We start from the raw sequence: 19,245 nt of genomic DNA, 5'->3' as shown, positions 1-19,245 counted from the left end.
ATTTTCTAACTGGTTTTATTTCGATTTCAGAAAATTAGGACGTGCTAGGTTCAGCCGGTTTTAGGATAGCGAAGAAAGATTATTCACATTCCAACCATTATTAGAGAGATTCATTGGGTTGATTTTCTACGTTTTAGTTGGTTGAAAGATATGCATAAGTCTATCAACTTTTGAATGATAATGGTTAAGATAATTGATTGAAGATAGAACTCATAACCTTCTTCTACCGATTCATTTTTCTGAATCTTGCAATGCCATGCTTTAACTTGCTCGGCCATTTGCAGGCAACTATCTTTGTATGAGGTTTTATTAAATATCTTATTTACTCAAACAATTTTTGTTAAATTTCTGAGACCTTAATAAACATTATGAATACTTTGGCGCTGTAAGTTAAATGGTCCACAGACTATAACAAATAAGAAATGCTTTTTGTCCGGTGATTAGATATCCTAATTTATTTCACTAACCATTGTGATATTAATCTTTCTGGGGTGAAAAGATGAAGCAGCAGCAAAGAAACAACTCGACCATATGAATTCCAAACCTAAACAGAAACATCTTCATTATCATCATCATTACGTAAACAACGTGCATTTGTTTAGAAATTTTTATCCTCACCACATTCAGTTATGTGGAAAATCACTCGGAACTTAAGTATGCTTATTTTATGAATATGCATTTCTTTTTTCTTTTCCCCAAATTAATTTTAAGTCTATGGATTATACTGTCAGTATCCTGTCTTTGCATGTTCTGACACGTTCCTTTCATTTCGTATAGCTGGATGCACTTTAGTTTTTCATCAAGATGTTAGCTGAGCTTTCTTTACCTAAACTTTTTTTCATAATTTGATTTTGTAATTTATTTCTAATTTTAAAATGAAGACATTTTTTCCACATTCGTCTTCTGTAAAAATCTTTTATTACATATAAATAAAATTCGTTGACAAGTTCTGATTTTTATGCAAATTAATAGATCCTGTGGCAAAACAATAATTTTCTCTTTCGATGAGTATGTTCTTAAAATCTAGTAATTTTTATTTTTAGATGAGTATTGTAAAATCTTTATTTAATCAATAAATATTGTAATGTTGGTCTCCTTTAATATTAAAAACTTTTAAATTTATTAATTTTTAGCTTATCATTATGCATCAGTTTTGTTACAGTTTCTTTACTTATATTTTGTAAAATATTGGTCTTAATTCGATTTCTTCAATCAAGCATTTATTAATGGAATAATAATACAGTAAAATAATCTGTTCTTAATTGAAGTATTTTATTTTGACCTCCCTCCTTTTTTTTTTTTTTTTTTTTTATCACATCAGAATTCTAATGTAATTTTTGTTCTAAGGTACTCAAAACTTTTAGTGCCCTTTTTGTGTGTCTCTTAAAGATGTCAGAAAAAAATCACAGTTATATTAAAAATGGATTGTAACTAATGATAGCAGCAACTTCTAGATAAGGAATTAAGTTTCTGTTTTTAAAGCAAACCTTCTTGATAAAAGTTAGTAGAGATAAGACATATTTGTTTACCAATCTAGTACAATTAATTTGACAACATATTTGTGGAAACTGAAACTTTTAAAACTGTATCAAATAAGCTTATTTTAATCCAAAGTTTTTAAGATTCATTTAGTATTGAAATAATTTTTTCCACTACTTACTTTAGACTAATACTGAAGTAAATTATAATGTAACTATTACAAATTTTGGATTGGAACTTTGTGTAATCTTTTTTCTTATTTCTATAGAAATAATGATATTGTATCTTTGCACCTTCTTCTAAATTTACTTAGATTATTTTATTTAAAATGTCATTCAACTTTAAATTAGAATATATTATAAACCTTCTTTAACCATAATTATTCTTGAAATTTTTATTGGTGTACTTCTACTGCTTTTTAAAAAAATAGTTTTAGATTGATATATAAATATTTATATATTAATCATATACTATTTAATTGAAATTATTGATTGATATATAATTTCTTTTGGTCTTCTTCTTTTACTGTTTTTATTAAAAATAGTTTTAGGTTGATGTATAAGTATTTATTTTTTAGAACTGAAATTAGAAAAATAAAGATAAATTTAGAAAAAATGATTATTTTTCATTTTGAATAAATTTTAAATGTTTTAAATAAAGTACTCTTTTTTGTGATTTCAGAATACATTGTTAATTGCTTTTTCTTTTACTTTTCTTTCATAGTTTTCCCAAGATTTCATCCAAATCAAACCAAATATACCTCTGAAAGTGCCCAAAATCCTGTTTGTCCTTTTTTGAAAGTCCATTCAAATGTCTCATCTTCTGAGAAGAAAAAGTATGTTATAAGTTTATACTTTAAATCATATTATTTTAAATATTTGACTACATTTAATTTTCTTTCTATTTTATGATGGTAATTAATAAAATTATTGCTTTTATAATCAGTGATAATATACAGAAACTATGAGCAACTTCATGATCACTGAATGACATTATTTCTTTATTTTTATTTTCAAAATAATGAAACTTCTTTTTTTTTTTACTTTATAACAGTTTCTAAAATGTCTTCATTAATTAATTCTTTTTGATCTAATTGGATGATGTTGATTTTAATTTTTCAACTAATTAAATATAATTTACCTTCTTACTTTCATTTTATTTATATCATATCTCATTCAGTAACACAATCACAGATTTGAGTATGTCTTCAAATTTTTTTATGTCTTCCCTTTTTTTAAATTAAAATATTTCTAATTAAATCAATTCTGTATATTACTCACCTAAATTTTCATAACATAGTAATATTGATAATAATATTAATATAGTAATATTAATATTGATAAAAATTATATTTGTGCTATAATCTATAATGAGTACTTAAAATTTTAAAAAAATTTGTAAGTGGATATTTGTTTTTTCAATTTAATAAATATGTTACCAAAAAAACTATTAGATATGTTAATCTTATTCTTCACATTTCAAATTAAATGATATATATATGTTTTAGATCTTCAGAACAAAATGAGTGGAAAAAAGAACGCTTTAACCAACGTTTTTGGAATTGTGCTGATTTCCGATTTCATGTGTCCAGATCCCTATTTCTAGAAACAGCTAGTTGGCTAGTAAGTTATTAGATTATTTTATTTTTATGATAAACCATCTTATAGGCTTATCTTATATTCATATCTAGTTTGCTTCTGTGTCTTTTAGGTAATCTTTATAAAAAGCACCTAATGCGCTTAGTTTTTATAACAGTTTATACCTTTTTCATAAAAGTTTTCTTATAAAGTATTTGTTATTTAGGTCTTCATATAAATTTTATTTTCTCATAAATATTTTGTTTTCCATGCAATATGCAAGTTGTGTGATTTAAATGGGTTTTTCATCATTGGCAGATAAATTTGTGTATTTATTCAGAGAGCATTGCATGAACAAATGTATGATTAATTTTTTCTTTATGATTAGTAATTAAATCAAAGGTTTTAATGCTGGATTGGTAAAATTTTTCTCATGTTGATTGTTTTTCTGTGTTAAAAGAAGAATTAGGCTGAAACCATAACCTAAAGTTAATTTTACATTTAAATAATATAGTGTATGCTAGAATGCCTTTGGTTAAAAAATTTTATTAATAATTTATTATATTTTCGTAATTATAATAGTTTTGAAAAAGATTTTATTATTATGAAGCAGTTGCATTACACTGCCTTTTCTTTTGGATAATAGATGGCAATGTCTGATTAGGTACGCATCCCATAGTGCATTGCGATTGTAATCAAAATGAGATGATATGCTGTTTTGTTAAGCTGCGCACATGAATGTCTTGTTTTTGTTTTGCGTAAAATGTGATTATTAAAGAAATATTCCCGAACATATACGTCTTTTGGCTTTCACCATGGATTATAATGATCTACATTCCACCACAATTATTTATTTATTCGTTTATTAATGCACATCTTTGGATAATTTCGATTATTTTTGTAATAAAATTATTTTCTAATCCTTTTCATAAAGAGTTTATTCTTAACTGTATTTCTTTATCTTTTATAAAACTGATTGTAAAAGTTAATTTAATTGCATTTCATCAGATAGTTTATTGATATAATGATTTCAATATTATATTTTTAACATTGTTATGGAATGCTTAAATTTTTATATTTTTATTTTAATTTCGAATCAGTTTTTAAAAATTTTGTATGAATGTATTTTAATGCTTTGAATAAAAATGTTAATTGGCAATATAATCAGGATTTCCAGTGCTTCTAGGTATGACTTTTACAATATTTTCAGCAATAATTATTCTTTATAATTTTCTCCATTGACTTTGCATAATTAAAAGATATATATTAACCTCTTATTTTAGAGTACAGCAACTGTATTGAGCTTCAATTTGCACCGGCGTAAATTTTATGCTCTATTTGATAATGAAAGAGCAAGACTATTTTGCCCTTTTTCAAGACATGTTCTTGCTATGCAAGGAGCATCAACTCAAAATATGGAGTCGCCTGAAAACACCTTGCCTCCTGTACCTGAAGATAAAATTCAAAAGTCTGTTGAAGCACATGTATGTATTTTTAAATAAATCTTTTTAATTTTATATTCAGACTATCTTATCTTTGATAATAAAAGAAATTATTCTGGTGTATTAATCTTTCGTAATTATAATCCATATTAATTTAATTTTTAGCTATTTATGAAAACTCTTTAATGAATCTTTATTTTTTATGCCTGTAATAAAAAGTGACATTTTATAATATATAATTAATAAATTGTAGTGTATTAATATTAATCTTTCATGAAATATATGAAGGAATAATAATTTCTTTTCTTCCATTTTAAATTGTAGTCCCCAAAAAGTTTGAAAGTTTAATTTTGGACCAAAAGTCGTGAATTTTTTTCAGTACTTGTTGGTTGTAACAATGACCAAAAAGCGCCAAGAAAATTGTTTGGCATTTTTCAATTTTCAAGCTATATAGCATGTGATTCACCTATCCAAAAATTTTCATAATAAATAAGAATACACTTGAGTAAATTTTTATAATGTGGCAAAATTATCTCTTGGTGCTTTTTGGTTGCCGTTAAAATCTAATTGTATTTTTTTTTTTCTAATGAAAAAGATTTCTTTTACAAGTTTAGTAAAGGAGGGGACATTTTCATTTTGTTTTAAAAATAGGTTTTCTCAAATTAATGTATTTAAATGTTATTGAGAAATTGATGCTTTTATTTTTTATATACGCTATTTGTGCAATTAACTATATTTCGTCCTTTATTTCGGAAATAAACAATCTGTTATAATAATGTACAGATTTTTGTAACAGCAGTCATACTGATAAATCATTTCAAATTAAAAGTAACAATAATACCCAAAAATACAAGAATAATCTGTGTAAATTAAAAAGCTAATGCATTATCAAATCCTTTTTTTATAGTAATATTTAAATTTTGTTGCTTAAAATTATTTTCTGCTTAAATGAATCAGACAGCAAAATATGATTAAATATGGCTCGATAGTTCTGTGTTTTATTTACTTTTTTTTTTTTTTTTTTTTTTTTTACAAAGTTTTGAATTTACTGTTGTCATTTTTATATCATTCATTTTTCATAATCTCTTGCAAGATTTGCTATTATATTATATACTGTAAGAAATATTTTAATATTTTTTTTGAAATTTTTTAGGTGGATTCAAATCCAAATGTTTTCCAGGATATAAAAAACAAATCAAATGAATATGCAGCTGCTTTGCATAACTCAATAGGTATCTCATTCTTAGATAAAAATAACAAAAAAGCTTTTCGACATTTCCTAGCAGCAGCACGTCTTGGCTCTAGTCCAGGATTGTATAACTTAGGAATTTGTTATGAACTGGGAAAAGGAACTAGAATGAATTTAACTAGAGTATGTATTACAGTTTTATTTATTTCCTTGTGCATTTCTAAATACAAAATAACCATTAATATCTGAATAGTATAATTCAGTAACATAAGATGCCCTAAAGCTGGTCTTAAATTAGATTCTTTATATATAGTCCAATTTGTATTATTTTGAACAGCATACAATCAGTACTTATCAATAAATCTGGTTAGATTGTCAGGAACCAAACAAAACAATAAAGAAATTTTTATTCAAAAAAATTATTAAGACAATTGTATGAAACTAAGTGATTTAATTAATATATGATCAATCAAATGACTACTTATAATTTAATATCTATTGCAGGCAAATAGTTACTCATAGAAATTACTATTGAAAAAAGAATAAATAAAACTGAAAATATAAATATATTATATTGAAATAAGAAGGAATAAATAAATAAACATTAAACTAACATGTGGATGCTTTAACAGACTTTATTTATTTATTTCTACTGATTGAGCATCAAATTACCAATATGGGTGAAAAAAAAATCTTTAGAAGGTTTCCCACCCCTAAAAAGAGAAAAGGAAGTAGTAACTTTAAGACTGTTTTTTTTTTTTTTTTTTTTTTTTTCAATTTAATACTAATAAATTAGTGACTGTATTTAATTTGATATGAGTAATCATTACAAAGCAAATCATTACTTACAAAAAAATTATTCTGAATATTATCCTAATCATTTGAAAATAATGGAACAAAATTTAGATTTATAATAACTATCATTTAACTGAAAATCTAATTTTATAACACTTTTATAGATCTAAGATGAAACATGCAGTTGATTGTATTTTTGTTTGCCCTGTGGTCTTGAGACACTTTTCTCTAGATAAATTAAAAATTAGATAACATATAAAAGAACATATTTAGAAGGAACTAAAAGTATTTGTTAACAGTCACTTAAATGTCTACATGACATTGCAAAATTCTTTTCATATATACTGTCTTCTCATATAAAGTTATTTCAAGGATGTAACAAAATCATCGAGCGGTTTGCATTTATTAAATATGTATTAATTCATTGGGCTGTGTAAAGAATTTATTTTATACTTTTACTTTTAAATTATAAAAAAAGTATGTGCATGTTAAACATTTCTAAGAATATCTTAATTGCAATGAATTTTCAATCTTAATTGCATTCAATTTTCAACTGAACAATGAACATGAAAACAGACATTTGCCTTAATTTTTATTTCATAAATATTATAAAATTATAATAATAATCTATTTATTTTTTCAATTAATGTATTAATTTTTTTTCAGGCTGCATTTTGCTTTAGAAAAGCTTCAATGAAAGGTCATGGGATGGCTTCTCTCTATTTAGCGAGATATTTTCGTGAAGGTTTGGGGGGCTTGCCTGTAAATCATGAGACTGCAAGGCTTTTGTTAGAGCAAGCAGCTGATCAAGGCATTGAAGAGGTACTTTTTTTAAATTATATTTACTTGTAATTAAATACAGTGTAATACTTTTTTTTTTTCCATTTAATATTATCTGAATATCTATTTTTGTAAAAACATTGTATTAATATTTGCTGCTTTGCGTTTTATTTGTTTAGGCTATAATATTTCTAGGATTACAATATTTAGAGGATGGAAAGTGGTCTGATGCATTTGAACTATTTAGTGACTTAGCTTCCAAAGATGTGAGTATTTTCAGACCTTACTTATATCTAATGAAAGCTGTTAAAATACAAATTCTTAATTAAACTTTTAGTTCTTAATTTAGTTTATGTGTCATTAAATTAAAATTGTAAAAATTATTGTGGAAATTTTAGTGATGTGCTGCCTTTTAAATTATTTGTGTCTTTTTAAAATTTATTCTGGTAACAAATTCTTCTGTTTCCTTTCTTAATGAAATAAAAATAAGGAATAACAGTGTGGCAGATTTTAAACTATGCATCTTTTAAAAGAAAATTTGATGTTATGAAACTAGATGTTCTTTTTTCTTTTGAAAAATGGTGTTAGCATCATCTTGCTAATTACTTGTATTTCAACTTTCTCGAAGAATATATATATATATATATATATACGATTTTATTTTAGACCTTATCATTTGAACCAAGAAATAGTATGCTTAAAAACAAATCTATAATTCATATTTATCAAGTAATGAGTAATTAAAATTTGAAATCCTAATTATGTCAAAATTGGGAATAATAGATATTCAGTAGTCACAACATGTTTTTGTTTGTTTCTATTATGTTACTGATTTTAATTTGCTAATTATAAACAACTTTTGGTTTGAAAATTCTGTCTGTATTTTACATTCATCATATTTTGCTAGTTTAAGATGAATGACACTAATTAACTTCTTTTTACTGTACAGATTTGCCATTATTGTATTCTTTTAAGGATATATTTTGGAGAGACATTTACTTTCTGTTTTAAACACTTTAAGTTTGATTTAAGTTTTACATTTAATAAATTTTAAACTTCATGTAAGGTCATGCATTTGTGCAAAAATAATATTATTAATCAAAAACTGAAATTTTCAAATAGTAAGATTTTGAAAAAATACACAATTTTAGTCAACAATATGTAGTATATATTCCTTTTCTAATTCTATGGAGTTGAATTATATTTATTATTATCTGAAAGACAATGAATTTCATAATGATCTAAATAACGATTTATATTAAGTGTTTGTCATTGGAAATATTTCAATTTCAATCAGATGCTCTATGGAATTCTGCATTGCTTACTACAATAAAATTTGAATGTTAGATTATACATATTTAGTAGTTAAGGTTATTAATGTTTTTGTCTAATAATTATTATTAGACAAAATTTAACTATTGTTTGTTTTGAGAAATCTTTTTATTAGAGGTAGATTTTTATGATTATACATGGCTTAAAACATTTCATTATTATTAACTTTATTAAGTTGTCTTTTCTAATTTTTCATTTGCAGAATGTGGATGCAACATATTATCTTGGTTTGTGTTATGAAAATGGGTGGGGTGTTCACACGGATCATGAAATTGCTATGGAGTATTTTTCAAAAAATGCTAAATTAGGACACTCCAAGTCAATTATGAGTCTTATAAAATATTATGAAGAAGGGCTAGGAGGTAAGAATGAATATTTGTTATTAATAACTCATAATTTATTTGTGTAGTTTTTATTTTTTTAAATTTAGGTAACAGAATTTTATTCTAAAATGACATTTTATAAAATTTGTTTGAACATTTGTTTAATAATAATATATTGAGTTTAGAATTTCTGTATAAATCTTGATAAAGCAAGAAACAACTTTTAATATTATACATACATTGTCTAGGAATTATATTAAACTCTAAAGTTATATATAGTAAGAACTAGTACTTTTTTTTTTTTTTGTTATCAAAATACAAAAAAAAATCAGAATGATTGTTTTCTATTTCAATTTAGTATCTTCTTGTCTACTTAAAATAGCATTTTTTTAACTCTTCTTTTCTCTTCTGCATACCTTGAATACATGGGAAAGGTAGAGTAGTGTTGAGAGAGAGGATGAAAGTTTCCAAGGCATTGTGCATCCCACCTCAAAAATTTTGTGTGTAGGGACTGTTGTAATAACTACATTTTGTTCTTTGTGACAGAAAGAAGAAAATTGATTATACTTTTTGGATGTCTTTTTTTGAACTAACTAAATCGAAAATTTGAGGCATAACTACCTCTATATCCAAAATTGATACAAATTTATTGAAGCCATCTTAATTTTGATTTAAGATATTAACATGCAGTCTAGCAAATGCCCTTCCCCCTTCACAGATTTTATTCTATATTTAATACACTACAATTCTGATTATATATCTGTATAACAAATATTGTTAATATAACTCTTAGAATTTTGAAATTACGACATATACATTCTTATAGACAAATAGGCTTTCCTTCAATGGATTTAATCCAAATTTGAGAGAAATTTACAAATTTGGTGTTAGACAACATACCACATTTTTTCAGCACAACTAGTAGCTGCTAAAAGCTAAATTGAAACACCATTTTGACTTGCAAAGAAAGAACTGCTACATGGATTTTAAGGAAATATTGAATTTTTGTAAGGAAAGTGAAATATTAAAATAAAACATTGCATACTTTGCCAAGATATTTTATAAAATGCTCAGTTTTTTTGCTATTTTTGGAATTCACATATACATAGACACATTTTACCACTAACTTATAAACAAAAATCAATAAAATAAAGTGTAGTATTACTTTTTTTCACTGCATATAAGAATACATATTATTTATATATTGTCCATATTATGTACAATGATTTTATGTTCATAGATCAATTTATAATGTTTTTTTTATAATTCTTATAATTTGTTTTAGTGCAATTAATGTTGAACAATATGACTTATGACCACTTCAATTTACAACCTGTTAATCAGAATGAAGCTCATTTGTAAGTTGAGGAAAACTGGTATACATCTGTTGCAAGTTAAAAATTAATCCATGTGGGCATAGGGACAGCTGTTGATTGCAACATGAAGCCACATACTTCAATTGAATTAATGTTACCATTAATCTTAGCAATGTTATATTTTTCTGCTAGATTATTAGCAAGATTACTATTTATGTAATCTCATTGGGATCACATAGTTCATATTGTGCCTAGCAACCCTTTCAGTGCAAATAGTTCTAAAGAAATGAAGCCAGCTACTTCAAATAGCTTGTATTTTGAAATATGAATGACAGAGTTTACAGATGTTTATATTATTATTTAAGTACTCTTGTTTAATTTGGAACCTTTATGGGTGCCAAAATCTCAGTTTTGTCTAGAGGGTTTCAAGTTTGAAATCTGATTTCACTAAAAAACTGCCATATAATCAGGTCTGGTTTGCATTAAATTCTTTGAAGGCCAAATGTCCTTCCATTGTTGTAGTGCAGAAATTTAAATAAGAGATTGCCTACTTAGGCATCGTCCTTGTTCCCCGAGTTTTCTTAAAAATCTCCAAATAGACCTTGTGTATCTTCTAAACAGGACTTTATATAACTTATTTAAGTATCTCTCTCTGTGTGTGCACTAATTATCTCAAATTCCATTAATGAACACAATGCATTTTCTTATAGGATGCAATATTGACTTGGATTTTGCTTTAACATTGAGTCAGATGCTTGCAGACCAAGGAGATGATGAAGGTGTGAAGGCTGTTTTAAGACTGGAGTGTAAAAAGAAATATGAAAGTAAGTATGTTAAATATTAGGTAATCATATATTTAATTGCAAAAATTTATTTTAAATATCAAAAAATGTTTAGAAAAAAATCTTAAATGGCAAATAATGAAGTTAGTTATGAATAAAAATGATAAAAATGTATTAAATTTCAAAAATTGTTATTTAAAAAATGTTTTTAAGTTTGAATATGCAAGTTAATTTTAAATCATTTTAATCTTAACTGACTTTTTTCTTTCTTCCAGAAACCAGAAGTATGCATTACTTGGAAACTAAGAAAACAGGCTTGCATATGTCATCCTCAGTTCCTGAATTTCCATCAGAAAAAACCACACATTTAGAATCACATCGTTTTTCCATAATTTCTTCATATTTAAACTTGATAAATGATTTTATTCCTTTCAAGACTGAAAAGATTTTCAGTGAAAATGAAACAGTATTTTATATTGGCCAACCAAATGTATCATCTTCCTTAATGCTGCATTTACATGCCAAAGTTTAAAAATACATTTGTCTTTTTTTTTATCTACTTTTTAAATCATTTTAAATCTCCTAAGAATGAAGCTGTGATATCTTTTTGTTGTACAAATTTCTTGATATGTGTTAAATTGAGATTGTATATGATGTTATTTGTTATAATTACAATCTCTGGTATTGTGTATTTGTTTCGCATTATAATTAAATAACCATTTTTTAAAAATCTTTTTGTGTCATTTACTGTTATTGCAAATCCATTTCATGTGAACAAACATTATGAAAATATTAAAAATACTGTCACTAACTAGTAGAAATCTTATTGTTGCCATAAAGTTTCAGTATTGGGCTAGGTATCATTACAAATCTGCTAAGTTAAAGATAATAGATTAAAGCATCATTAATAAATGCTGATTCAAGTTTGATAAGTATATAATTTGGTGGAAATTAATTCAAAATAGGAGGAAGAAATCATTGTTAAAATATTTGTTGTGACAGTCAAAAAAAGCCTACCTTGCTACAGACAAAAAACTTTTCAATAAATATTTAGCATAAAAAAATTTAGTATAAAGAATAGCAATTTTTTATTTTTTGCGTATTAAAGTGAGAAATATAGACTTTCGGTTTCAATTTAAAGATTACAGGTACAACTATAGTAATATCAAAGTTTCATTATTAATAAATGACTAAATTACTATTATTTGAAATCCTACCATCAGTTTGAACTGAATTTTGATTTCAACTGAATCTACATAAAGCAGACTATAAAAAGATTAGAATTATTAAATGTTACTGATAGATGGGTATTTCTATAATAGTTGCATTTAGGATAATTTTTAAAGCTCATTTTCCAGAATGATGTAACTTTTAAAAATAGCAAATAAGAAAAATTGTTTACAATTTTCCTCCTTGTTTGCTCCATTTTATGCATGGCATCTGCCTTTGGGGACGTCTTGTTTGCCCAGATTATTGACTTTTTAGGCTGTTATATAATTAATATGAAATGCAATTTTTTTTTTAATTTTTCATTTTGCTATTTGATACGACTGAAAAACATGAATTCACTTGAATGAGTTTAATGTTAATTAGGAAGTGTAATCATTTTGAAATAAAAGCCGAAATGAAAATTGTACTATACAGTGTGTGATTGAATGTTTTGATGAATAAGTTTGAAGGCCATCTTACATTTAAAAGCAGTGTTATAGATAATGTTATGCAATTGAATTTAAAAATATTATTAAAACTAAGGGGAAATTATATGAATTGATATTAAAAACTTAATTATCGATTCTGTAAGACAAAGCAAAAATGGCATGACATGGCAAAACATATGAACCTCATTTTCTATACTCAAGTCAGCAGGGTTGCTACGCCTCCGAGAGAATCGTAAAATTTGAAAATTTGCATAAAACTAAAGAATTTTGTTTTTTAGTTCAACTTTTTAGATGGGGGGAAAGAAAAAAAAATCTCTGAACGTTGCAAGAATAAAAGATCGTAGCCATAGCTTTAAAAACGGAATACCACCATTCACGGAAACTCACTCCTTTTCCACTCGCTCCCCTTTTTTTTCTGTATAGATCAGTCTAATCATGATTTGAGGGATAGTTCTCATTTCATGTGATTCTTGGATTACAGCTAATGAAAATATGCAAAGCTGCTATAATCTCGTGAGAGAATAGAATAAATTTCTCTTGCGGGAATTGCATCATTCAATTTGCAGAAGCATCGCGATGATGTTCAGTCACTAATACATGTTTTGGTTTGTATATTATTTGAGAAATTGTGACCTTATTCAGTGTAGATTAAAGAATTTTTTTGAACAATGAATTGCTTAAAATCCGTATTTAATGCGGATTAGATAGATAAAAAGGTTGTTGTGTTGTGACTTATGGCACTTTACAAGTCCGCTGACTGTTATCTGTCAGCGAATTTAAGCCGAGTGAGCGTCTCTTGCTTTTTCATTAGCGCCAACTAGAGCCAAGAGTACGACTTAGCTACTCACACGTCACAACCCTTTTTACGAAAGTGGGCTTGATTCATGCATTTCATTCAATCATCCACAGATCGTAATTTAGAACTGAATCAGAGAACGATCATCACTGAACAAGTATTCCCATTGGTATTACTCTCGATATGGAGGACTTTGTGATCACGACAGATTTATATGTGTGCCAGCCACTTCGACCGGCGGGGTTTGAACTCGCAACCCAAAGGATGCGAATCCAACGCACTACCAACCTGGGTATCCCGGCCCATAAATAAAAATATGAATCCTGACTTCACTAAATGGGTTAGAGAAGTTCATCCGTTTGCTGCATACTTCTCGCTTTGTAAGATAATAATGGATAAATAATCTGGGAAAACATGCACCTACTAGTCATAGCAAAAGATCAAAACATACAAAATTACATGCAAGTTCAAAAAAGCCATCATTGATACTTGATTTTGTATTTGAAAGGAATACAGGGGAAGGTGAATTGTCAAATCCAGAAACGTCAAATTTAAAATAGCCGATTTCGAACTTTTTGGTCCAAGAACAATAATTTAAAGCTGAATTTTTGTATGGGCATCGAAACTTGTTGGTTACATTTGTCTTTTAATGCATTCAATGATATATTAGAAATATTTTCACATATGTTTACTGATTGTGAAATAGTCAAACAATCTACATTAGGTCCTACAGTTCTTGCTTAATGCTTTTGAATAACTATATTCCAACCTCGCTAAACAAGCACATTTCATAACAAGGGGAAAAAAAAAAACTTCCACTGGTGTTTACCTCAAAACTTTCTCGTATGTTCTCTAATAAATTCGCCATGCCAGAGAATGCCTTACATGTCATTGGCGTACGATCATTACGAAACTTTAATTTAAATTTAGAATTTTTACTGAATCTACCGTGTAATCCTTGGCGAATTATTTTGCAATTAATCCCTGGCATGCGGTTAATAGTATCCAAAAATCGAATTTATATTTTACATGCGCTTCTCTCAAAGTACTGAAATAAAATTTTGATGCAAAACTACACTTATACTCACAAAATCACATACCAAAGCCGATGTATTCAAGACATTGAGTTTTTGAGTTATCATATTTATATGTTTCTGAAAGTACAGTCCGACAGATGGCCAACTCCTCATTAGATTTAGTTCAAAATTTGAAAGGCTTCTAGACTATAGATATTGTTACGGATTTCCTTCTATCACTATCAATCCGTCGGGTTCGTTTACTTGTGTGTATATAGTGGTTGTGTATGGTATGAAGATAACACAACACAATGATCAGTCCTTTCAGTAGACGAACACACAACACTTTTATTGACACTACGACACACAGGACTGCACAAAGACGACAACTATATACGGCATAGAGAAGACAATTATCTTCAGCCGAGACGTGCACACAGCAGCACACAAGACTCTAGCGCAGACAGTAGCGCACAGCTTAGTTCAGCACTAGCTTGACTCCGTCGCTGCTCTGCTAATCTCTGGAAGACCCGTTGTTTATCGTCGATTCCGACTACCACTACGGCAGCAGCAGACTGCCTCCTTTTATAGGTCTCAGGAGGCGGGGCTAGAAGCCTCTCAACCAATCAGGAACTTTCGAGGCGTATCTCGGTTACTAATGGACGGATCGGGAAAATTCTCGATGTTTCGGGTATAATCTATTTTGGCGCCAAAATCGTCGCCAAGCCCTGGGACCTCCGACGCGACGCCCGGACTCCGTCCAATACAGATGACTGTAAAACAGTCTTTCTGATGATGGAACCAACTATGCTGGGAAGCAGCATCACAGATTCGTAACAATATTAATTATGTGTATCAAATTTTATCTATATAGCCCTCTTCATTTTGTAGTCATTGAGTTAAATTATATTCGAACAGCCGGACTTCCTCTGAGTGGATTTTGCTCAAAATATGACAAAGCTCTACAAATTTTGTATAAAGTCAGTATACCAAATTTCAACCGTCTAGCTCAAAGCGTTTTTGAGCTATCTTTGTCACAGGCAGATGGACGGACTTTTTCCGAAAATGTGTTTTTCGAATTCAGGGAGATCTGAAACGTAGAGATTTACTAAAAGCTCGAGTTCGATTTTTTTTTTAATGATTAATATACTTTCTCTATTCTACGTAAAAGAAAAAAGTGAAAATACCTTCCTTATCAAAGATATTTTGCACTACGAGTAACGAAGCAATATCATGATGTTGCCTGCATTCAGAATCTTGCCAACATCTGAGCTATTAGTTTGTGTTTAATAACGTTTAACGGCTGTCCGGATTCCCCCCTCCCCCAAATTAAAAGAGAAAGTGTAAAATATGCAGTTAGATAAAATTTCAAAAAATTAAAGAGAAATCACAGTTTTGCACTGCGATATGAGGAAGAAGTATTTCAATAACGTGCGAAAACAAATACAAGCATAGCTAGCAAGGCGTCACCAGCAAGAAGTTGTGGAAAATATTTCGTTTAGCAAGTTAGGATTTAACTGCCTCAGTATAGCATCAATAAAAGAGATGCTGAGTGCATGAAAAACTATTGCATCATATGTTGAAAAAATTGCCTTAATAAGGCAATATCTATGCGCAGTACAAATTTATTTAACAATGACAAATGTTTTTAGACAATTTTCTTGTAAAAATAAAGTATGTAACATGAATAATAAATTATATTATTATTATTGGAATGGAGTGCATTATCCTGTTTAACATTGATTCTATGGTAACTATTGTTCATCTTAAAGAGTGCTTTGCAGTAAGAATCGGGAATGCCTTATGCTTGCTATGCGAAGTTCCACTATATTCGATATTTGATTTTTAATAACTTTAACAATTTTTTATCAGTTTTAATCAGCAAATTGTATATTAAGTTCATTAGAACAATGAAAGTTGTTGCCTCACAATGAAGAGTAGGATTGAAACTGTTAAACTTGAAATTATTACATTATTAAATTAAAATTTTTAAATATTATTTTTTTAAATAATTATTTTAGAATCCATTTTGATCATCTATAATCCCCAGGCAATATTATTGTTCCAATATATATATATATATATATATATATTAAACTCTTAATTTAGCCTTAGTAAAATATTATCTAATTTCTTGATCTAATCCCACTTTCGGTTTAATGAATTCCTTTGTAAAAAATAATGCGCCATCAGTACTACGTATTGAGTGAAAGTGATACTTCCGTTGCCGTTCTCAAGGTCAACACATATATTCAATTGGCGCGTGGGCGGAAATCCCATCTTATATAAGGTTAGTGATCATTTGTTCGTCCCTTTTTGCTCTTCTTTACTTCTGCTTTTGTGCCGCCCTGTGGCGGATGTGCCTTGTCAGCGTCTCTGCTTGCAAATAATTTTGCTTTCCCGAAATGGATATTAAAACGAAATAGAAAATACAACATCTCGTCTATGTCTTCAAACCTGCCTTCTACTTTTCCGAAATAACATTACATATATATACTTCTTTTCATAGTTTTTACATCTTATTGTGAAATTCCTTATGTTACAGAAAACACTAAGTGGTTTCTACTAGTTATTTATAAGAGTAAATTCACATTTTATTCAGTTATTATCAGAATTAATCCCCGGGATAAGAGACAATTTGATGTTACGGTACGGCTCCTTGATATTCGCTCAAGGTCAACACATATATTCAAGCGAGCGAGAGACAGCGCTGTCTCCGCCACCGATGGTTTTCTCCTACGGCGACGTCGTTCCACGCAGCCAATGCGATATCCTCTGCATTCTGCCCGTAACCTGTGACCTCATCCGACTCAATACGCTTCTGTTTGTACTCCATTTCCTCATGTGCGTGATCCATATATCTTCAAGAAGTTCCATCCTGTGCCATGGTTCATCAAAAAGTTATTAGTGTTAAAAAAAAGCATCCATCAACTGACTCATCTTTCATCAATTCAAAATTTATATTGTACTTTTGATTCGATGTTAAATTGCTTTTTTCTATTATAATATAATAGCAAATAATCTTTTAAAATATTATGAGTTTTAATTTAAAATATTATGTTTTTAAATTTTTTCAAATCTATTATTTAAAAATTATGCATATAGACCTTGTGAACGAAAAAAATAATATACCAAGATTCTTACATACTTAATAATTAACGGCACATGATAATTAGACTAAGGTAGAAAATACCTCAGGGGAAATTATTACACCCCTGACAGTTATTAAGCTGCCCTCTATTATCACTGTGTCCAAATACTTGTTTTTACAAAATACAAATGTTTTTTTTCCCTTCAATTTCTCAACTATTTCTTATATTACATATCCCCCCCCCCCAAATATTATAAGAGTATTTTGAGTCTTTGTGTTTTGTTTGAGATTTTTGAATTTTGCAATTATTATTTCCAAATGATTTATTTGAAATACATGAATCTTTCATTTATTTACAATTCCAAAAGTTTTTTACGAAATATTTCAAGTATTTATTTTCATATCCAAGTTTTTTACCTGAAGTTTTGAAGCTTGTGTTTTTATTGACAGCTAAAATAATTTACTTAAAATCATAACTATACTGATATATAACTACACTGATTATAATAATTTAATTTTTTATAATTTAATAATCTTGTTGAGTCAAGACTTCTTAGCATTTAAGAATTATATAAGCAAATATACCATAGACTGTTTTCATTAAATTCAATAGCTAAGTTTCTATAAAAAAATGGTCAAAATAACCTTGTGCAATATACTGTTTAATTTATTAATATTTTGTTATTACTGTTGATTATTAAGTTTATATAATATTTTCACAATTATAAGGGAAACTGAGGTGTCACTTTCAATATACTTTTAAATTAAACTTACTCAGACACTACTGTAAGGTATGATTGTGTGTCAAAGGCCCTGACGTACTTCCACGTCTTGCGGTGGGGGAAAACTGTAATGATATTTTAAACTCTTAATTTAGCCCATAGTTAAATATTTTCTTATTTCTTGATCTAATCCCACTTTCGGTTTAAATAATTCCTTTGTAAAAAATAATGCGCCATCTGTACTACGTATCGAGTGAAAGTGATACTTCCGTTGCTCTTCTCAAGGTCAACACATTTATTCAATTGGCGCGTGGCCGGAAATCCCTTCTTATATAAGGTAAGTGATCATTTGTTCGTCCCTTTTTGCTCTTCTTTGCTTCTGCTTTTGTGTCGCACTGTGGCGGACGTGCCTTGCCCGCGTCTCTGCTTGTAAATAATTTTGCTTTCCCGGAATGGATATTAAAACGAAATTGAAAATACAACGTCTCGTCTATGTCTTCAAACCTGCCTTCTACTTTTCCGAAATAACATTACATATATATACCTCTTTTCATAGTTTTTACATTTTATTGTGAAATTCCTTATGTTACAGATAACACTAAGTGGTTTCTACTAGTCATTTATACGAGTAAATTCACATTTTTTTCAGTTATATTTACAGCAATTTTTATTCTATTAAATGTCTTGATCTTTTTCTGATTCAGTAACAACAATGTTAATTTGAAGCCAAAAAAAGCCATGATAAAAATTAATTTCAACAAATTATTTAAAATTAATAAATCTATGTACCTTTTTAAATTTTAGTTCTCTCACATCAAAATATTCATAAGAATGCTAATTGAAAATCCATATTCTTAATTACATGATAGCATACTCAGGACAGCAAAAAAAGTTATTATAAATTTTTAAAGTTAAATTTAATAAAACTTGCTTCAAATTAAACATTT

General features: G+C 27.9%; 1 protein-coding gene across 1 annotated transcript; it reads left to right on the top strand.

Moving 5' to 3' along the window:
• The first annotated feature begins 514 nt into the window (after window positions 1-514).
• LOC129964237 (uncharacterized) lies at window positions 515-11,701 on the top strand. The gene is made up of 10 exons (XM_056078968.1): window positions 515-654; window positions 2,203-2,314; window positions 2,987-3,101; window positions 4,340-4,540; window positions 5,652-5,870; window positions 7,149-7,304; window positions 7,442-7,528; window positions 8,797-8,956; window positions 10,944-11,057; window positions 11,291-11,701. Exons 1-10 carry the CDS (start codon window positions 630-632, stop codon window positions 11,545-11,547), a joined length of 1,446 nt encoding a protein of 481 aa, XP_055934943.1. The 5' UTR covers window positions 515-629; the 3' UTR covers window positions 11,548-11,701.
• Window positions 11,702-19,245: the final 7,544 nt, after the last annotated feature.

Source organism: Argiope bruennichi, chromosome 3 (genome assembly GCF_947563725.1).
Source record: "Argiope bruennichi chromosome 3, qqArgBrue1.1, whole genome shotgun sequence".
NCBI classification, from domain to species: Eukaryota; Metazoa; Arthropoda; class Arachnida; order Araneae; family Araneidae; genus Argiope; species Argiope bruennichi.
Note: the sequence above shows the minus strand (reverse complement) of the source record. Positions and strands in the feature narration are given on the sequence as shown.